Consider the following 21,970-nt stretch of genomic DNA (forward strand, 5'->3'; position numbering starts at 1 on the left):
CCACCTTATGCTGCTGGTTGCTTTACTCATCGGGCCCTGATGAACTTCGGTGAACAGAGGTGGCCCCAGGTGAGTGAAGGTCCCTGGAGGTCCAGGTTCTGGGGCATGGGGTGCAACCAGGCAGATGAGGTACTCTGGTACCAGCGACTTCCAGATTAAGAGCCTTTCCCTCCTGTCTGCTGGGCTGGTTGCTCCTGCTCTTGCCCATTCTGGATCCAGAGGCCTCTATTCCCCAAGAAATTCCCATTCTAAATGTCCCTGGGCCATCCTTCTTCCTCCTCCAGGTGGTCCCAGACAACCCCTGCTCAAGAACGGCCCCCAAGTCAGCCCCCCAAAACCGGAGAGCAAGAAGCCAGCGGTGCTTCGTGACACAAACATGCATTCGTTTTATTCACAAAACAGCCTGGTTTCCTAAAACAATACAAACAGCATGTTCATCAGCAGGAAGCTGGCCGTGGGCAGGGGGGCCCAGGCCGCAGGGGGCCCCCTGGGCACCCACCCCCACCGGCAGGGGACCACGCAAAGAAGCCCTTTCTTCTGTTGCCATTAGAGAGGCCAGAAAAAAAGGACTTATTTTCTCTAAGAAAAGTAGCCAGGATTGGAAATATCGAGACGGGGCTCCCCAGATCGCAAAGGATAAATGAACAGAACTTTCATTTTTTTTTTTTTTCAAAATCATCACTGTTGGGGTAGGGGATCCCAGTCTGGGGACTGTGGGTGCAGCTCAGCCGGCCTGGTGCTCCCTCCCCTTCTGTGAGCTCCCTGCTGGCAGCTCTGCACGCGTGGATGGATACAGAGGGGCTTCTACACGGCGCCATCAACATTCTCTTTATGAACGTGAGTGGATTCTCCAGGCAAACTATGCACTATTTCATGGTCGGAAAGAATCAAAGGAAGTTTAAATGAGGGTGGAGTTAAACTGTGCTAAATTACAGTAGTGCTTATTAGTAACTAGATTTCAAAAGGTTACAGAAAATTTACATTCTCTACACAAAAACTGCATCTCCTGCACAGACAACATCGACATCGACACAGGAAGGAAACTGATTGTCCATTCTTTGCCCAGGAAGTCTCGGTACTTTATAGATTCGTCTTTACCTCTTTTTTGTTGTTGTTCTTCCGAAAAAGCAGTTAAAATTTTTTTTCTTTTCTTTTTCTTTTTATACTAGGGACGTGGAGATGTTAAAACGACAACAAAAAATATATATATAAAAACAGGAATGAAATCTGTGAGAGAATATTTTTGGTTCTAAAGACGGGTGCATCCGTTTGTCTTCGCCCGAATCCCTTGCTGGAGACCACACGAGCAGTGACATTGCACGGAGAGGGCAGCTTTGGGTTCCGCCGCCGTCACTGAAACCACCGGAAGGCGGCTCCTGTCGGAAGCATCACCTTCTGGCGGGGGCAGGAGACAAAAACAAGGAGAGAGTTCAGTCAGGGTCCGGGTAGGCCTGGAGCAAAGACGTTCCCCCGTGGATGGCCTCATGGTGGAGGGACAGGCATGGAGGAAGAGCAGCCACCCCTCGGAGCTCCTGCCACCCCAGCCAGGCAAAAGGAGGAGCTCGACCTGCTGGGCTGCTGGAAGGTCCGGAGGACTCTGAGGCCTCCTGAGCCACTGTGCCCAGGAACCCTCCTTCCAGAGAGGAAGACCCTTCCCCTGGCCCAAAGGCAACAGCGCCAGGTGGCTGTGGCATGTTTCCGTAAATGAGCGTGCGAGCACGTGCAGCGGGTGTGCATATGGGTGTGTGCCTCGTGCTATGCTGAGCTGTGCGGTATGGAGCTGTGGGAGGTGGGTATTTGGGCTATTTCTCAAGCAGCCCTGTCTATGTGTGTGTGCATGTGTGTCTACACTGGACTAAAGTGGGTGCCTTTGTGTGTACATAGGAGAGCAGAAATGGAAGGGCTGGGGCTGGGGCTGGGGCTGGGGTTGGGGTTGGGGTTGGGGTTGGGTTGGGGAGGGTAACCAGGAGGCCATGGCTGGGATACACCACTGTTGTTTTCCAACCATTCTGGACATTTGCGTCAAGCCCACTCGTAGAGGGGCGGGGATAGGGGCAGGGACTGCAGGCTGAAAAGATGCTTTTGTACCCAGGCCTGGCACTCCAGCTAGGTTGCTGCATCCAGGGGCACAGGGACGGGCCCTGCCACAGGGATGCAGAGACAGCAGCATGGGAACCCCTTGCCTTCTCCAAGCGAATCCCACAGTGGCTAGGTCCTTGACCACTCTGGGCTCATGGTCACCTTCCCTTACCCCAGCCCCAAAAATCTGTCAAGTAGGTGCCCAGACCAAGGGTTCTTCCAGGCCTCAGAGCAGGGCACCCAGCACTGGAGCAGCTCTATCCTTGGGTGGCCTTGGGGGAAAAATGGCCCTGGAGGGGCAAATGAAGGGCTTAAGGGCACAGAGCCTGTGAAACAGAATCCCTTAAACAGGGCAGGGGAGAGACGCAGAGTTCTAAGTCATGGACTGGATGCTTTAGGCCATGTCTGAACATCGGAAACTTAGGACCTGGCCGGGCGCGGTGGCTCAAGCCTGTAATCCCAGCACTTTGGGAGGCCGAGACGGGCGGATCACGAGGTCAGGAGATCGAGACCATCCTGGCTAACACGGTGAAACCCCGTCTCTACTAAAAAATACAAAAAACTAGCCGGGCGAGGTGGCGGGCGCCTGTAGTCCCAGCTACTCGGGAGGCTGAGGCAGGAGAATGGCGTAAACCTGGAAGGCGGAGCTTGCAGTGAGCTGAGATCCGGCCATTGCACTCCAGCCTGGGCAACACAGCGAGACTCCGTATCAAAAAAAAAAAAAAAAAAAGAAACTTAGGACCTGTATGGAAATATCAATACCTGACCCAGAACCCCAGGAGAGGAATCAGAATTCCAGGGCCTGGCTGAGAATGCTAGGTCCTTACCTGGAATTTCAAGCTTGCCTTGCAAATTATGGCCTGATGGAATTCTCAGAATGTGGTTCTGACTTTTGGGGCAGTAAACTGGTGTCTTGAAGCCAGACCCCCAGACCCCAAGGACTGGGGGGGCATCCCCCAGACACTTGCCCAGGTAGGAAAGGTGGGGTCAGGGGATGGGGGTGGGTTTGGACTGCCAGACAGATACAAGAGCCCACACACCTCCCTCTAAGGCGCTGTTACCTCCAGAGCAGCGGAAGGCTTCTTTTTGAGTTCCTCACATTTTCTGAATTTGCAAATCTGATGGCCAGTCTTTCGGTTCCTACAACTGCTGCACTGCTCGCAGTTGATGCGCCGCCGGCAGGGCGCGCACATGCCGCAGCGTTTCCGCTTCTTCTTGCCGGAGCTGATGGCAGAAGCCAGCTCTCCCTGCATGGGGTACTCGGCCAGGCCCGCCATGTGCAGCGCGCTCTCGGCCAGGAACACACCTGCCGGGGTCATAATGAAGAGGCCTGGGTTGATGGGGAAAGCGCCCAGGTAGGGGAAGTCGGACTGGCCATTGAGGGCTTCGGCACCTGCCACAGCCTCCATGTCAGGCAGGCCAGCACCCGCCTCGCTCATCAGCGGGAGGTGCTCCTGCACCACGCGCTTCAGCATCTCCGTGGACTGCGCAAACTGCTGCAGCGTCAGCTGTCCCTCGGCTGCCAGCTCCGTGGCCCGCTCTGCCTTGCTTAGCAGGCTGGCCACAGCACCACTTTTGTGCTTTGAGGTAGGGTTGCTTTTGTCCACTGCCATGGCCGCTGCCAGGTCATGCCCATTGGCCAACAGGGAGGCAGCGGCTGCAGCTGCAGTGGCCTTGTCAGCAGACTCCCCGCCCATCATGCTGCCACTGCCACTGCCACTGCCACCACTGCTGCCAAAAGAAGAGTAGTGGGAGAGTGGGCGGGAGCGGCGCAGGCTCTTGTTGAGGGGCTCGCTGATGATACCGCTCTTGTTTCGACGCTCGGGGGGTGGTGCATCATCTGCCACGGAGGCTGGTGCAGCGGCAGCCACTGCTGCACTCTTGTCTGCTGCTCCTGCCTTTGGGCCACTGCTGCCACTGCCACCGCTGGCATTGGTGTTGCTGCTGCTATTGCCGCCGGTGTCCTGGGAGCCACCGCCGAGGCTCGACATGGTGGGGCCGAGGCCCAGACCCTGCTGAAGAGGGAGCCTGCCAACTGCCAAGGGTCCACAGACCAGGACCTGGCCCTGCTGCCCACAACAGAGATGCCTGGTGGGCCTCGCTGCTCAGGGCAGGCACATGGTCAGGTGTCCAGGTGGAAATGTCTTCACTCTGTCACAACAAGAGGATATAGGGTCAGGGCAGCAGTGAACACCTACCTCTTCAACATCGCCACCACTGCCACTATCAACTGTCCTGTCATCCTGACCACCATGAGCTTGACCAGGCATTTTTTTTTTTTTTTTTTTTTTTTTTGAGACGGAGTCTCGCTCTGCCGCCCAGGCTGGAGTGCAGTGGCCGGATCTCAGCTCACTGCAAGCTCCGCCTCCCGGGTTCACGCCATTCTCCTGCCTCAGCCTCCCGTGTAGCTGGGACTACAGGCGCCGCCACCTCGCCCGGCTAGTTTTTTGTATTTTTTAAAGTAGAGACGGGGTTTCACCGTGTCAGCCAGGATGGTCTTGATCTCCTGACCTCGTGATCCGCCCGTCTCGGCCTCCCAAAGTGCTGGGATTACAGGCTTGAGCCACCGCGCCCGGCCGACCAGGCATTTATTAATCATCAGATCCACCCTGGTGAGAAATTTCTTATTTGTACTATCTCAGTTAAGATCCACAAGAACTCTAGAAGCAGTGGCTGGTAATTCTCTACTTTATAGATGATGGAAACAAGATTTAGGAGAACTACCACTCTATGAACGCACAGACACCAAGTGGCAGGGTGGAGGCCCTAGTCCAGGCCTCCGCAGCCCAAATCTGCCCTGCTAGGGTCTAGGAAAACCTGCCGGAAGCAGGCAGTCCTTCTCGTGCTGGGGTGGGAGAGTGTTGGAGATGCTTATTAGCTGGGTGCAGTGGCTCACGCCTGTAATCTCAGCACTTTGGGAGGCAGAGGCAGGCAGATCGCTTGAGCTCAGGAGTTTTGAGGCCACCCTGGACAACATGGTGAAACTCTTATCTCTGCAAAAAATACAAAAGTTAACCAGGTGTGGTGGTACATGCCTGTAGTCCCAGCTACTCAGGAGACTGAGATGGGATGACTGCTTGAGCCCAGGAGGTTGAGGATGCAATGAGTTATAATCATGCCACTGCATTCCAGCTTGGGTGACAGTGAAGCCCTGTCAAAAACAAAAAACAAAAAACAAAAAACAAAAAACTACCTCCACATCCTAATCTTCCTTCTCTGTCCGAGGGGAAGAGTGCTTAATGGTACAGATTATACACTCCGGAAGGTGGCCCCTGAATCCTCATCTGGGGATTCCTAATACACATCAGTTATTTCAAGGCTCTGACATGTCCTGCAGGCAAAGGAACCTGGTTGCCTTTGTGTAACCCAGAGTTTGCTAATGAGTGCAGAACACTTATTTCAGGGATCTTCTCCCCTCCTACAGGGCGAGCAGCACAGGGCCAGAGGACAAACCGTCCCCTGCCACAGTGAGAGGACATGCTTGTGCATACCCTGGCACACACTTCCTCCTCAACCCCCGAACCACAATCATTATCGTCTCAGACCCCATTCTTGTCTCTACTCAGGCCTCACTGTGGTGCTCTGGCCTCACTCCCAGATTGGGGGGGGCGGAGGCCTCACAAGGCCTGCAGAGTAGGGCCTGGGTGGAGGCCTCAGTGAGAACCCAGAGAGCTGGGGTGGGCTGTTGCCTCAGTGAGAACCCAGGGGCCTCTGGCTGGGGCAGGCTGGCACTGAGGAGTAGGCATGACCCTCAAGGGAGTGGAGCCCAGCAGGAACCTGTCCTCTGGCCACCTCCACGTTTCCGAGGCAGCCCTTCATGGGACAGGGCCTGCTCTACTCAGGTCTCAAGGCTAAGGCGTCTGAGCTGCCTCCTCAGCTAAAGGAACTGGGCCAGATGGAGCAGGGCGGCGGTTTCCTCATCAGTCCTGGCTCTCCAGCCTCCCTTCCGTCTGCCTGCTGTGGCCTAGCATCCCCCAGGAGAGGGGTGGGAGGACAGGGCCCAGCCCCAGAGCAGCTGGTGGCTCAAGGGGGAGGCGCACATCTGGCGGGCCCCATTGCGCCCTGGGCTTGAGGGCAGCACACATTGGATCTTTGTCCCCAGGCAACCCCACCACCCCCCTAGTCACAGGACTCAAGCCTGTCCCAAGAGAGCATCTAGTCCAACCCTCTGCATTTACAGAGGGGGAAACTGAGGCCCCCAAGTAGGGGAGAGGGAGGCTTCCCCAGGACTAAGGAGTGGCCAAAGAGGACTGCGTGTGGGGAAAGGAAAAGCTCTGTCTCTAGGGTAAGAAGAGTAGCTGGCATCAACAGCCAGGTACTCCCTCTCCCTCCCCAGTGGGCACCGAACCACCTAGGGCTCCTTCCTTGCAGAGGGAAATGGGTGGGGAGGAAGAGCTGGGCAAGCTGGCAGACTCCACCAGGACAGAGCCGGGGGGCCCTGGCAGAAAATCCATGCTGGGCTGGGGGGCATCAGAGGTCAGAGCTGAAGCAAGAAGACCATGTGTGTCCAAGGATAGCTGTGTTCCTTCCCACTTAATAAGGGCCAAGACCAGGATGGTCTTTTCAGCCCCTCTCCTCAGAGATTGGTGACCCCTACAGGAATCAGTGACTCTGGCTAGGTGTTGGGGACCAGGGTCAGTGAGATCAGAGACAGAAACCATCAAGTCAGCTCATCCAGCTCCTGCTCAACTAAGCACATCTGCCCTGCCCCGGATGACAATGCCGGCAGCCCAGATACTGGGTGAGGGGAGAAGGCAGAAGGCAGGTGTCTTGTGGGCTGGCGTGATGGGGAGGAGGGCAGGCTGTGCCCCAGACCCTGTGTGCATCCCCCGCCTCTGCGGCCTGCTGGCTGGTGGCAGAAATCGATAGCTGCATTAACGCTGCTCCTGCTCTGCTCGCTCGCCCCCTCCCTCCTCCCAGCTCCAGGATCTGGCTCTGCGTGCAGGGCGGGCAGGTCAATTAGAAGTCAGCTCCCTCCAACACAGCCAGCCTGCGCTCAGGGCTGGCGCTCTGGCTGAGTGTCTCGGCTTTTGTCTCTGTCCTGAGTCTCTCCTGGTGGGGACCAAACCTCATGTTCTGTTCCTCTCTTGGAATTTCTCTGATCTTCCACTATTCTGTCCTTCCTCAGGGCCCACCCACCCCCACCCTCTGAGGTCCTGGGACATGCTGAGCTTGGGACCAGAGGATGTGATATGTCACCAAACAGGTGCTGCAGGCAGAACACTATGGTTTTTCAGTCACAGAAGTAGGAGGGAGGTGGGTACACAGGGGGACTGGCTCACAGGGACAACTCTGTTTTCAAATCCAGAGTGGACAGACATGAACATCTGGTCCTCAAGCTTGTTCCAAATCGGCCCTGGTACCTGGCTCATCTTCTCCTTCAGACCTTAGGAAAAACTGATGCCCTGGTCCCAGTGGACCACTGACCAAAAATCCCATTTGCCCTACTCATAGAAGGGGAGGACATAGAGGGGACGTTCTCCCAGGTCCCAGCCTTCTACTCTAGGGCACACAGCCACCCCATTCCAGGCCAGGAAGGGCCTGGCAGTGCCCAGGCAGCAGGGGAGGAGTCAGGGCTGTGTTGAAGCAGAGCGGGAATGAGCGGGAGGGAAAGCTGGCGGGCAGGCGGGCGGCGGCGGGCGCATCCATCATCGGCCCTGCCAGGAACGCATCCAGCCCCCAAAAAGAAATACTGCGCCTGAGGAGGGACAACAAAGGGCTCCGTTTCATCAGCAATGCGGAGCCAGCGCCCCGCCGCCCCGCCAGCCGCGGTCAGCCCACAAAGGACCCCTTTGTCCATGCAGGAGCCGGCCAGCCGGGCGCTGGGACCAGGGGCTGACGGGCGGGGACAGAGCACCGGGGGCTGAGGGGGGGACAAGTTACGGAAAGCTGGGGGGCAGAGGGGCATGTGGGGGCAGAACAGAGACAGGTGGTGGGGGCAGAATCTTGAGACAGAGAACTAGAGGGGTGGGTCAGAGAAAAGGAGAGCTCGAGAGGAGGGGGCAGAGGGTCAAGGTTAGTGGAGACAGTGTCATGGGAAGCAGTGTCTGGGGCAACAGGGTTCAGAGACCCAGGGACCCACGACACCTTGCCTAGGCTCAGGGACTTAAGGGTCTAAAAGACAAGTAAACAGCCTTGAGGAGGGAGTCCCAGAAGGCAGCTGGGCATGCCCATAGGAGAGGGACGCAGAGGGAAGGGTAGAGGAGAAGTGCCGAGGACACCAGATCAGACCCACTGTGTAGCCCAAGGCCTGAGAAGAGGAGGTGGGGAGGAGGTGGGGAGGAGGTGGGGAGGAGATGGGGAGGAGGGTGGGGAGAAGGACTGGGGGGAGGTGGGGAGGAGGGCTTGGGGGAAGGTGGGGAGGAGGCTGGGGAGGAGGGCTGAGGAGGAGGTGGGGCAATGGGTTCTTGACCCCAGAGCATGGCTGCAGGGCCCAATGCCTCCTGTAGGCTCCAGCTCACTGGCTGAGCTGGAAAGAGAGGGAGAGTCATACCTGGGGCCACCCTCCTGGCAGTATAGGCCACCCCATGCCTCTACCCTAAGGCTCTGGCCAGCCCCAGAAGGCAGGGAGCCTGCCCCCTTCTAGCCAGCCCCCACCACCTGTGTTGCCACTCCGGTTTCCTTAACCAATGGATCCTATCAACTAGCATTTACTGAGTATCCACTGTGTCCCATGCCCTGTGTTTTTATGCTTTACAAGTCTTAGCTCCTGAATGCCTCCCTAGAACCTGGGGAGACAAAAACTAATTGCCAATTTCAGACATGAGGAAATTTAGGCTCAGAGAGGTTCAAGCTGTCAGTCTGAGGTCAAACAGCTGGTGCCTAGCAGGGGTAGAGCTTGAACCCAGAGCCCAAGTGTTAGTCACCCTGCTCTGTGGCCACCTTGGCAACTGACAAAGTGGCCCACGGCAGGTGACCTAGGTACCCCTAAGGCTGCTCTTAATCCCCAGGATTGTTACCGTGCCTGTCACCTCTCCGTGGTTGGGGGCAAGCTGTCACAGACCCCAGGAGAGTGCCCCCACCTGGGGGACTCGGAGATGCCCAGGGCCCGGAATGCTAAGCCAGTGACATCATAATGCCAGCTGGCAGTGAGGTCACTGGAGGTGGTGGCAGTGCCCTTATTCAACCCTCAGCCCTAGAAGAGCCTCACTTCACCCCCTGCAGGGTTCAATCTTGAACTTTTGGGCCAGAAAGCACTGGGAAGGAGGGGACATCCTGGGATGAGATGGTGCCATCTGCATACAGACACGTACACAGGTGGCCCACAGCTGGATGTTCTAGATATTCATTTGCACACATCTTCCCTGCACGTACCCGGAGAGCAGCCCTGTACCTTATGATACCGGAGAGACAGCAGAGCACAGACTCAGACTCCAGCACTGTCTTCCAGGAGCACACAGGAGCTGGGCCCATAGTCACATGAACCAGTGTGAAACAAGAGCCGGAAGGGGACACAGTGAACTATCTGGGGCCTTCCTGGAGGAAGGGACTGCTAGGCTGAGAGTTAAGGATAAGGAGAAGCAACGAGAGGGGACAAAGGCATGAAAGAGAGCCTAGGCAGGCGGGGAAGTGGGCGTGAGGTATGTCTGTGAGGCTGACAGGGTCCCAACTGTGCAGAGCCTTGAGGCCAAGGGCAGCATTTTTATTATTATTATTTTTTAAATTTTTTAGTAGGGATGAGGTCTTCCTATGAGGATCACGCAATCCTCTTACCTGGGCCTCCCAAACTGCTGGGATTATAGGCGTGAGCCACTGCGCCTGGCTGGCAGGATTCTTAAAAAATGGTTTTATCGAGGTATAGTTTACATACTATAAAATTCTACCACATTAAAGTATACATATAATTTAATGACTTTTAGTAAATCTACAGAGTTATGCAACCATCACCACTACCAAGGGCAGGGTTTGACCAAGGTACCATCCCCCCTCTATTCCTTGCTGGCTGACCAGCCTTGCAGCCATCCTGCCTACCCAGGGAGGCTTGTGGAAGAGGCTGTGTTTCAGGACCACGAACACCAGCCCAGCAGAGCTGCACATCCTGGCTCAATGCACCACTTTCTACGCTTCCATGCAGCACTTGACACCCCCGACTTGCCCCCTCCCCACCACCTTGGTGGGCTGGTCTCCTTGGCCTCCAAGTGAGGCAAAATAGGCAGACAGGCTGATGGTGTGCAAAGCAGACCACAGGCTATGGTGGTTGAACCAAGCCGGGCAGTGGGGTGGAAGGGAGGGTGTTCCGTCTCTGATTTCCATGATTCAGCCTGGGGAGTTTCCAGAGGGAAAAAAAGAAGCCCTGCTCAAGCCCAGGGAGACTGGTCTTGGAGGCAGGGAGAAATGCAGCCCCAGGCGGAGAGCACAGGGCACACATCCAGCTATGGATGGACACACACACCCCCACACACTGGCCACTGTGAGCACCCTGTGGGTGGACTGGGGTGAGACATGGCCTCAACCCCACTAGAGTCACCCCAAGACTGACTGCCAAAGACAGAACAAGGGACAGCATTTCTATGTCCCTGACTCCACACCCCTGACCCTCTTACACCGCTCCTCCCAGGGCAGGTACCAACCATGCCTTGGCCTGAGGACTAAAGGGTTTGTGCTGGGACACAAGGGTTTGAGCAAACCTGGAGTACGTAGAGCTCTGTTTTCTCCCTTTTTTTTTTTTTTTTTTTTTGGACGGAGTCTTGCTCTGTCACCCAGGCTGGAGTGCAAAGCCCCGATCTCGGCTCACTATAACCTCTACCTCTCGGGTTCAAGCAATTCTCCTGCCTCAGCCTCCAGAGTGGCTTGGATTACGGGCGCACACCACCACACCTGGCTAATTTTTGTATTTTTAGTAGAGATGGGGTTTCACCATGTTGGCCAGGCTGGTCTTGAACTCCTGACCTTAGGTGATCCACCTACCTCAGCCTCCCCAAGTACTGGGATTACAGTTGTGAGCCACCACACCCAGCCAGACTCTGTTCTGTTTTAAAGGGCTCCCCAACACAGCTGGAGGAGGGGATCAGCCCATTCATGAACAGCAACACTGAGGCCCCGGGCAGATGTATGTTCTTTTTTTTTTGAGACGGAGTCTCGCTCTGTCGCCCAGGCTGGAGTGCAGTGGTGCGATCTCGGCTCACTGCAAGCTCCGCCTCCAGGGTTCACACCATTCTCCTGCCTCAGCCTCCCAAGTAGCTGGGACTACAGGCGCCCGCCGCCTCGCCCGGCTAATTTTTTGCATTTTTGGTAGAGACGGGGTTTCACCGTGTTAGCCAGGATGGTCTTGATCTCCTGACCTTGTGATCCGCCCGCCTCAGCCTCCCAAAGTGCTGGGATTACAGGTGTGAGCCACCGCACCCGGCCAGGATGTATGTTCTGACCTGGGACTCTAGGGAGTGAGATGCCTGGTATGCCTCTGATAAAGACAGGCCCTTTCCTCAATAGGCACCTCTCTCAGGCCAGGTTCCTTTCCTGGAAGAGTCAAAGTTCAGGAAGACCCTTCCTCATTTTTTGACCGTGGGAAAAAACTGGCCTCCGAGACAGTTTTCCCATTTGTCACATAGGACCAACCATAGCTAACAGGTACGGGGCTCTTCCTACGTGCCACACTGTCCATGCTTTATCTCACGTTATCCTCATACCCCATCTCTAAAGGAAGTCCTATTATTGCCCCATTTAGAGCAGGCAATTTTACTAAGCAGGTGTGATGATGCCCTGCCTATCTGGGATCCCCTGAATCTTGTAGTAAACATTTTCCAATGTGGTGATCTCTGAGCTGACACCAATCAGAAATTAGGGCCCATGTACCCCCTCAGGACCTCCCTCCTGATGGGCCTCACCATGGGACAAGCCAGGGAAGGCTAGCCCGGAGATACATGAGCCAAGAAATCAGAGATGGGGCACTGTTCTTCTGGGGCTCCTATGTGAGGTGTGTTTGCGTGTCTGGGGTTTGGGGAGGCATATGTGCATAGGACTGGCTAGGGAACTGGAGTCCTGAGGTCTAGGTTTGTGGCTCCACCCTGTCCCTCCCTGACTAGTGACTTTTACCAAGCTCTTTCCCCTACTAAGCCTGTCTCCCATTTGTAAAATGGAAACAAATGGCTCTTGCTCCTCACCCCAAACTACTGGAGGAGTCACGATCCCAGGGCATACTATGGGGAAGGAGGTAGAGATACAGAGGGAATAAAAAAAGGATTCCAGACAGTGATCCCCTCCACCCTCCAGACCTCAGGAGGAAGGCCCCAGAGGCCCCGATCAGTCACTGATATGATCTGCAGGTAGGAAACTGATTTGAGAGAAGGGTTTTGAGCAGGACGCAGGGCTGAGACTGAACCCTAGAAGAGGTGAGACCCACTGGGGCAAGGAACATCCAGTCCCTTCTACTCTTAAGTTCCCCAGAGGACATTAAAATAAACAGCAGGTCCTGGCCAGGTGTGGTGGCTCACGCCTGTAATCCCAGCGCTTTGGGAAGCCGAGGCGGGTGGATCATCTGAGGTCGGGAGTTTGAGACCAGCCTGACCAACATAGAGAAACCCCATCTTTACTAATAACACAAAAATTAGTCGGGCACGGTGGCGCATGCCTGTAATCCCAGCTACTCGGGAGGCTGAGGCAGGAGAATTGCTGGAACCTGGGAGGCAGAGGTTGCAGTGAGCCAAGATCACACCACTGCACTCCAGCCTGGGCAGCAAGAGCAAAACTCCACCTTGAATAAATAAATAAATAAATAAATAAGTAAGTAAATAAAAATAAACAGCAGGTCCTAATAGCGCACACTCACTGTTTGCCAGGCACTTGCTAAGCATTTCACATGCATTTTCTCACCAGATTCTACTACCATTATTATAATCCTAATTTTACAGATGAGGCAACTGAGGTTCAGGGACATAAAGTCACCTGCCTAAGGTCACAATGTCAGTAAGTGGCAGAGCCAGGATTTAAATCCAGGTCTGTACGACTCCAGGGCCTGGTGCTCCAACCCTGGCTGAGGGCTCCACAGCATATGGAGGGAAGACTTCAGCTAAAGGGTGAGGTTCAGTTCAGCTCTCGGCTTGGGGAAATCCCCTAGGTTTCCCTTGGGTCCTGGAGGGTGGCTCTCAGGGCCCTGTTGCAGAGAAGTCTGCAGCTGTACCCCATGGCCCAGGAAAAGATGGGGAAGGGGCTGCGGGTGGGCCAGACGGGCCAGGCTGGGCCAGAGCCCCGGGCATTCCGGCAGCCTCCGCAGGAAGCAGAACGGGACGGAAACCAGCTCCTGCCTCCTCCCCCAGAATCCTGTGGGCAGCCCAGCCGGCCGCACAGAGGCCCTCTTTGTGCCTGCCCCAACCCGCCACCCGCGGCTGGCCCAGGGTTTTGAGTTTCCTGGGGGGTGGGGGCCCAGCCACTGCTAAGCCTCCATCTAGCTCCCCTCCTGGGGGCAGCCACAGCAGTCCACAGCTGGAGGAGGAAGAGAGGGGATGGCCAGGGCCACTCTAGAGACCCTGGGGGCCTGGAGTCTGCCCACACCCCATTCCTCCAACATTTACACACCCAAATCAGGGGCTGAAGGTGGGAAGAGGGACCCAGAGACAGAGTTGAGGTCACCCCCCCAGTCTGCCTCTGCCAGCAGCCACCAAGCCTGTCATGACACACCTGGAACCCCCCCCATCCCACGCCATCCTGGCGCTCTTGGGCCTAGAGTGGTGCACACAGTGAAGCTGGGCAGTGGGCCAGGCAGTCCATGTCAAACCATTTCCCACTCTCCGAGGCTCCCCGGACACACAAGGCTCAGCAAGCTGAGGCCTCAAGCTCACTTCCCAGTATTTTGGGGGACAAAAGCCCCTCGGGTGGCATAACTGCCCAAGGATGCTGGGCACGTGGGAGTGAGCTCAGGGGGCTGGAGTGTGTATGGTGACAAAAGCACTGCATACAGTGTGTTTTCACATGTCTACCCGGGAGGTGTGCTGCACAACTGTGTGTGAGTGCGTCCAGTGGACTCTGAATGTGCCCAGTTGAGTGTGTAGTCTCAGATGTCGCCCTCTACAGACCACAGCATTAAAGCATATACTGGGATCATGTACCAGTGCTGGGGGAGATCTTTGACTCTGTGACCTCTGAGGGTAAAGTGGAGGTATGTGTGTGCGACCCACGTCTGTGAATGTATATGGATGTCCAAGTGCACGCGTGTGCGAATAGGGTGGTTTATGTGGTGAGAGAATGTTTGTGGGTTCTTCTGCTCTGTACATGTCAACATTATCTTTGCCGCATGAATGTCAGTGTGTGTGTGTTCACATGCACTGTGAGTTGTGTCAGGAGCTCTGGGCTGTATGAGAGTCTGGGGCCCTAATGGAACGGGGATGGTGTAGACAGGAACTGGTGCCAGCTGCTAGGGCCCCTATGGAAACAGGAAGCTGCCCACAGGTGCACCTGGACTGTGGTGGGGGCTGGGTTCCATCCAGGTTCAGTTTGTGCCTCTATGAAACCAACCCAGGGTTCCACTAGCCGAGAATCTGTCCCAGCTGTAAGGGGGACACCTGCCTTGTCTGCTGTTCAAGGTCCAACAGCTCTGGCCAGTGTCTACCGCCCGCCTGGCCTGAGCGTGGAAAAAACTGGAAAACAAAAGCCCCCAGACCGCAGGCCCTCCCTGCAGAGGCGTAGGGGAGGCAGGCAAGAGGCGGGAGGCTGAGGAGGAGGGAGGGAGGTGTCGCCGCAGCCCCGGAACAGAAAAATAATGAGGCGAGAGGGGCCATGGGGCCAAGCCGGCTAGTTCCGGAGTCGCTATCTGACCTTGACAGATGCCACAGCTGGGCGCCTGGAGAGGAGCCGCGCCACAGTGCTGCAGAACCCCCCCAGCACCTCCCCCAGGCCAGGGTCGATGGAGGCTCAAGCTGGCCCCAGCCAAAGGCAGCCACCCCATGAGGTGGGAGCCAGAAGGACTCGGAGCACCTCCCAGTAGGGGGGATGGGGTAGGGGTGTCTGGAGGCAAGGGAGTGGGAGCAGGGCCACTGCAGGGCACAAAAGGCAGTAGTGGGGTCTTCTGAGGGTGCCCCTGCCCTCAGGTAAGGCTACATGTGTGAGAAGCACACAGAGCCTGCCATTGTGTGTGTGTAGCTTGGCTGTGGGGCTGTGTGTGTGGAGAAGGGAAGTAAAGCGTGAGTGTTGGTGTGACAAAAATTGTACTTGTGTGCATGTGTCCTTGGGGTCACACAAGGCTGGGAAGACAGGCTCATGTCCCTGAAATGGGTGTGGCCACATCACTCGGTGTTGGCACTGATCACTCCCCAAACTCATTTAGAGTCACAGCTGTCCTGGTGGGTGCGAGCTGTGCTGGGTCTAGGGGTAGGATGGGAGACAAAGAGAGCCACAAGTCCTGTCACTTGCAGATGAGGGAGAGGCGCCTCTCCGGCCCTTCCTGACCTACCCTCTCTCCTGCTATAGCAGTTGTCCTAGGCACTCAGTGATGGGCACGGGGCTGTGCACCGCCACTCTAGGGACATCAGCCAGGGGCTGGGGTGAGTTGCAGGAGGGGATGCTGGGCTGGAGGTGGATTAGCAATTCCGAGCACTGGCTGCATAATTAAAAAATCATTACGGCAGGCGGGCAGAGCTGAGTGTGAGCTCACGCTCAGAGCGGGCGGGGACACTGCCATGGCACTCCCCCTCCCACTGCTTCCCCGAGGAAAAATCCCACCTGCTAATATAATTATGGAAAAACACAAGCACGGAAATTTGGTTTCAGCAAACAACGTGCCTGAGTGCCCAGGGCCTGCCTGGCCCTCAGCACAGCGAGCAGGCTGGCCAGTGGCACCCAGGACTCACGGAAGTAAGGCAGGCCCTCCTGGGTCCAGACATTACCTCCACTCCCTCAGCAGCCCCCCAAGAGAGGAGACTGGCAGGGGGATACAAAGCCCAGCTCCCTAAATCCCAAATTCAGGAGAAAATGGGCTGGTGCTGATGGTTTACAAACGGGGAAACTGAGGCTAAGGAATCTACATAAGGTCACTGTGTTTGTGGCAAAGCCAAGAGGAACTAGATCCGTGCTCAGTGCAACACCTCAGGGCTCAACACCCCCTCGTGACTCCCCCTATCATCAGTCATCCCCCAGCCTTCTCCGCTCCGCCTGGGATAAGCGTATCTCTCCTAGAGACTGAAGAGAGCCTCCAACCCAGGTACCCCGGCATGGCCCAGAGCCTACTCAGACCTGCACGCCAAGATGGGGTTCAGGGACAGGGCGTCCTGGGCTCGTCTGGGTTAAGCCAGGCGAGCAGACCTGGCTCCCGCCCCAAGAAACGCGGCCAGCTCTGGGGCACAGGCCCCAGAACGGCAGGAACAGCCGCCATCACCTCGGGCCTGGAGCGGGCAGCGGGCCTGGAGCGGGCAGTGGGCGGCGCGGGAGGGAGCCGGGCCTAATTAGTCGGCCTGGGACCCGGGCGGGCGCCGGGGCGGCAGACGCGGCCGCCAGAGCCGCGCAGGCACGTCCGCGTCCGGCTGGGAGGCGGCAGGGAGCCGGGAGGCGCCCTGAGCCGCGGCGGGACGGGCAGCCTGGGAAGGCCTGGGCCAAGGAGATTCCGCACCGAGAAGGCCGGCCTCCCCTCATTCCTCGGTGCCACCAGGCGCAGCAATTAGAGGCTTTCAAAGTTTGTCCTTAATTGGTTTCATTTTTGCCTCATAAATGATTCATGGCCCCAGAGGTCTGGGAGGCGGAGGGAGTGGCAGGGGAAATTTGGGGAGGCTTTTGCCTGGGGCCAGGCTCCCTACCTGAGGTTGGGGAGGGTGCCGCAGCCCCAGCCCAGGAAGGGATGAGAGGGGCTGGGAAGCCTCGGGCAGGTGGGACCCTGCAGCAAAAATTAAAACCCAGGCCCTCTCCTTGGAGCGCCGACTAATTAGGAACTGCAACTTCTTTTCAGCACACCAGAGCTCTGCATCCAGGCCTGAAGCCACCGCAGCTGCTGGGGCCCTGGGAGCATGAATAATAATGTGATGATAACAAAATAACAGTGTCAGTAGTAATAATAAGGATGGCGAGAACAACATATACGTGATCTCTTTCAGCCACCCCTGCTCCCCCAAACACTAGTATCTGTTTTACAGATGAAGAAACTGAGGCTCAAAGGCCTGCCCTCTGACCCTCAGTCTGATGGCACAATCCCTTAGCCCCCAACCCCCCAAGCTCTCAAGAGCACGGGACTGACTATTCACCCTCCAGGAATAGTGCCTGCCAGGAGGGTCAGGAGCTGCAGGGCCTAAGGAAGCCTGGGAATGGTCCTGAGGCCTGAAAAAAGACCCCAGTCGGTACCAAGTGGCCCCACACCCACCTGAGCCAGGCTGGCTCTGCCCCTCAACAGGCTGTGCAACCTCGCAGGGCCTTAACTGACCCTTCTGTAAAATAGGAGCACATGAGCCCTATGCCCCCACATTGAGTGCTAACCCAGTGCCAGGCACTAGGATAGACAGGAGATACCATGGACCCCATGGTTTAACAAAGTCTGTGCAGAGAACCCTGAGCGCTCAGTCAATGGGTAAAGTGCCGGGGAGCAGTACCCGGAGGGCTTCTTGGAGGAGGTGAGGTGGGAGGAGGAAATGCCTCTCCTCTGACCCCATAACCAGTCCACACAGGATGCTCAGGAGTGGGTGTGGTCCACTTAAACCCAAGACTGGGGTTGGACCTTGAAGAAACCCAGAACTACAGACCACATCGGAGTGACAGGGATGCAAAGTGCCCAGCTCAGCCTGCCCATGATGCTCCCTTTGATCCTGAACAGCTATGGGAGGTGAGGCACACTAAACTGAGCAGGGCCCACCTGGCCCCTGGAAATCCTGAAGGTGAGGGAACACATGAAACAAGTCGGAAGGTAAATGCTGGGTGGCCTGACTCCCTTGGAGCAGGGCTCAGGGTCTCACAAATATCATCTCTTGTATCCTTCAGTTCCTCTGACACATGCACCAGGCTCCCCTCTCAAAACCTGGTCCTCAGGCCCCAGCCACAGCACAGTCCCAGTCAGCTCGCTGCTCTCCCACCCAGCCTGCCTCCAGTGGGCAGTGAAACAGCCCGTGCCAGGGCCAGCACCACTTCAAGTGGTTATGCATCCCTGCACCTCTCCGCAGCTCTCTGAATGGCATCTATGATCATCCCCATTTCCCGGATGAGCAAAATGAGGCTGAGAAGCTAAGGGACCTGCCCAACACCACATAGCTCAGGAGGGCCCACGTTCCTCATCTTGCTGGCCTCTTTGTGGCTCAGTATCCTTGACCTGTCCCAGGCCTGGCCATTCTTGCCCCAACCCTGACCCTTCTCCTGTCTAGACAAAGACCACACCAAAGCCCACACTCCTCCAGAAACTAGGACTTGATCCGGCCGAGGCTTGTGGTCAGAAGACCCACAGGAGGTCCAGGAGGTAGTGGGGATGTCTGTGTACCCTGAGACCCCTGGGGCATGGGGGTCTTCTGAGGCTTGGATGGGGTAGTAGGGGAAGCTCCCACAGGCACACACAGGGATGGGGGTGATGGGGGTGAGGGGGCTGGCCATATTCTGTGGCTTCCTTCCTGGGAAGAGTCAACTTCAAGGCCCCTATCACCCATACTTGGGAGGAGGCCGCCCATGGGATTCTGAAGCTGGGGCACACATCCTCTGGAAATGAGACCAAGTTCTACCTGCCCCTGCTCCACCCTGCTGGAGGACACTGCTGAGGAGCCGGGCAAGGCTCACCCTCTCCGAGCCTCAGTGGCTTCATCTGCACACTGGCCCGATAATGTCCTTTGAGCGCTTTGAAAAAGTTTTGAGAATAGGTTTAGAGGTTTTCCTTGAGAAAAGGGGTTTGGAAGAACTGGTCTATTTTCGGCTGGGGGCACTTTGGACACTGGGGTCAGTGTACCATAGCAGCTTGAAAATGGCTTGTTGAACACACAAACAAGTGGCCAAGTTCTTATCCTCAGCAGGTCTGGTCAACAAATCCTTCCCAGGTGCCGACTCTGGGCCAGGACACTGGTCTGCCCTTTGCTCCTCGCTGTCCATCTACCTGTCTCAGGGCTGCCCAGCCAGGTCACTGGGGTCCCTCTCCCCAGCCTGCCCGGAAGCTGTACATCTCCAGTGGGTCAGCACTGACGTCAGCAAGATTGGCCGGGCGTGGAGCCCGCCACCTCCGGAACCGCCAATTAATTAACTTTTTCAAATTAATTTCCCAAGCAAAATTCCGTAATTACATCTGTCTCCATCAGTCCAAGCTGGGCAGGCAAGAGGACCCTGCAATGAGATGGAATGTGGTGTAAGGGGGTGGCCATACTAGCCCTGGGGCCAGGTCAGAGAGGCCACTGGGGGTTAGGTTTCACTACAGTCGGGCACTGGCCTGGCATCCTTATGGATCCTATCTGGGAAGGGAGGAGGCTGAGAGATTAGAGCATTCCAGCAAGAAGGTGTGGGCTCAGGGAGACCCATGGTCAGCCCAGCTCATTGGGATGCCCCATCCCCCACCCCATTGCCCCTAAACCACAGCGGGTCTTGGCATGGCCCAGTAGCAGCACAGGCACCGCGAGGCTGAGAAGGCCGCGGCTGCGGCGTTCTAATTTCCCAAAGGGGCTGAGATTAATTAGCTCACACACAGGCGCAGAGAGGGAGAGGAGAGTGGGAGCAGGAGCGGGCAGCGTCAGGCGAGGAGCTGGCTGGCACTCCCCCCTGCCCGCCCGGCAGGCAGTCGGCGGCCTTGACAGCCTGGGTGCTCTGAAGGTCAGTGGCCAAGCTGGCTGAGCCAGCAGATTGGCACTGTCTCCTTCCCAGAATCCTCAAGACCAAGGCTGGGGTACAGTGACCAGGAGGATAGTCTGGGGGGGAGGCGCTCCGCTGTCACCACCCTCTGTCGGTTCTGTGCCAGGTGCTCTGTCCACATCATCTTGATTGATGCTCACAGCAACCCACAGAAGTAGGCAACATGATTCTCCCGTTTCGCAGATGAGGACACTGAGGCTCAGAGCTGAGTGGGGCACTGGTGTGGGTCAAGGTCAAGCAAGTGTGGACAGTGGAGGCGACGCTGAAATGCAGGCTGGCCCAACTCTACAGCCCACCCTTCTTCCCCTGGACCCCCGTGCAGGTGTGAGGGCTACAGGAGCTCTGGGCCTGGGGAACTGGAACACCAGTCACAAAGCTCCTAAGTGTGTGTCTGCAGGGAATGGACTTACCCCTGCTTCAGAGAATGTGCAGGGCAGACTTGCACAGTCATTTCACAGATGAAGAAACTGAGACCAGAAAGGGGAAATGACCTGAGGCTGGGACCAGCCCGTAGTAAAGTCAACCCGACGAAGTGAACTTTAGTGAGCCCTGACCCAGGGCCATGCAGCGCCTGGTGCTAAGTGACACACGGACCACGGGATAGGGGGTCATTGTGGCTATGTCCCTGTATACCAAAGAGGAAGTGCCAGCTCAAGGGCACTTGCTCAACTCCTCCCTGAAGGGTGCCCAGGAGAGGGAAATGGAGCCTCTGGGGAGGGGGTGGAGAAGGTAAGCAACCCTGACCAGGCCCCGAGGCAGCTTCCCCGGACCTAACCATGGAGTTTCCCAGAACCTGTCTACAGAAGAACCCAGAAACCCCAAGGGGCATCCATCTGCTCCCCAGGGGGTCCCCCGCCCACCCACCCACCCTCTCCCCTGGAGTTAAGGGGTTAGGTTAGCAGTTCCAAGGCTCTTAGGTTCAAACCTGGACAGTGCCTTGAGATACCAGAGGGTCCTAGGAGAGTTAAGGTGCTGGGCATGGGGGAGGGGGCTGGCTCAACTAGAACACTACGCATCTTGTGTGTAATGGGGCAAGGGGAGCCCCTCATCTCAGAGACACAGGCTCAGGCCATGCCAGGGTCCAAGTAGGCTTTGGAGTAGGGATTCCTGTCCTAGCTCTGCTGTCTCCAGCCTAGGTGACCTTAGACAGGTTGCTGACCCTCGCTGAGCCCAACCGCTAGCCACTGAAATGCAGCTGCTGACAGCCCCCACTCTCGTCAGGTCCTGGAGAGAACCTATGTGAAGGGGTCACTGTAGGGTCCCCATGCAGTAGGTGCTCAACTAAGGATAGCTGTGTTGTTGTTTTTACTGTCATCATCTGCCAGCATAAGCGTGAACGTCACGGACAAGTCAGGCCAGGCGTGTTGGGTAAGCCAGGTCATGGCCCCGGTTCTCTCACCGTTTGCTTTTGAGCTCTGAGGCAATCCTTCATGCCTCAGTTTCCCCAGCCCCAAATACAGAGCATTCCCCCTCTAGCCTGCAGGACCATGGGGAGATGGACATGTGGTAGAAGCCTGAAGGTTACAGTGAGGGTAGCACCCCACTGGTCAGGCTTGCATCTCCTCTTCTGCCCAAAGGAAGAAGGCCTACCTACACTTCTGGACAGCCTTTCCTCCTACCTCCCTGGCCCTCAGCCCTGCCTGCTCATGTTGGCTCTTCTTACATCTCCCACAGCCCTGTCAGCCCTCACAAAGGCACATCCCAAGCCTCTCGCTACCCTGCAAAGGCTCCATTTGCCACCTGGAAGTCCCTGCTCAAGTCTAACTTGTAGACTTGCTGTGTGAGTGTAGGGGGTGGGAGACAGAGAAATCCTTGAAACTACAGTCGGCTCTCTGTTCCCTCTGATATTAGGAAGCCTCCAGGATTTTCCACCCAAGGACCATGGGTTCCTCTGCCCTAGGTCCAACCCATTCCCATCCCTCCCCGCAACCCCTGGCCCCCAGCTCAGCCTCTTCACTCGGGTACCTCATCATCCCCATCTGAGAACAGCCCTAGAGAAGGCTAAAGCCAAGACCTAATTAAGGAGCCCTTGTTATGGGATGCCACCCCCAGAAAAATGCCAGCTCTAGTGGAGCAGGTGGAGGGGCACACTCGCTTGGAGATCCACGTGTGACATAATGAGAACTGATGACAACACACCCCACCCTCTACTTCAGGTCCTGCAGCTTTGAGA

At 56.6% G+C, this 21,970-nt stretch overlaps 1 protein-coding gene across 12 annotated transcripts in view; it reads right to left on the reverse strand.

Annotated features, from left to right (window-relative positions):
* Positions 1-362: 362 nt before the first annotated feature.
* LOC105467053 (CXXC finger protein 5) overlaps positions 363-21,970 on the reverse strand; it is a 39,045-nt gene continuing 17,437 nt past the window's right edge. For 5 of the 12 annotated variants that reach the window (XM_071098332.1, XM_011716359.2, XM_011716361.3 and 2 more), the window contains exons 2-3: positions 3,141-4,230; positions 363-1,395 (exon numbers count right to left, since the gene is read on the reverse strand). In XM_071098332.1, the coding sequence (XP_070954433.1) occupies positions 1,351-1,395; positions 3,141-4,070 (975 nt within the window). In that variant the 5' untranslated portion in view covers positions 4,071-4,230 and the 3' untranslated portion in view covers positions 363-1,350. Of the gene's footprint in view, positions 1,396-3,140; positions 4,231-5,114; positions 5,231-9,038; positions 9,876-19,054; positions 19,485-21,970 lie in introns of those variants that run through there. The other 7 variants (XR_011624642.1, XM_071098330.1, XM_071098331.1 and 4 more) reach the window with 7 other exon arrangements.

The sequence above is a fragment of the Macaca nemestrina genome, chromosome 6 (assembly GCF_043159975.1).
Source record: "Macaca nemestrina isolate mMacNem1 chromosome 6, mMacNem.hap1, whole genome shotgun sequence".
NCBI classification, from domain to species: Eukaryota; Metazoa; Chordata; class Mammalia; order Primates; family Cercopithecidae; genus Macaca; species Macaca nemestrina.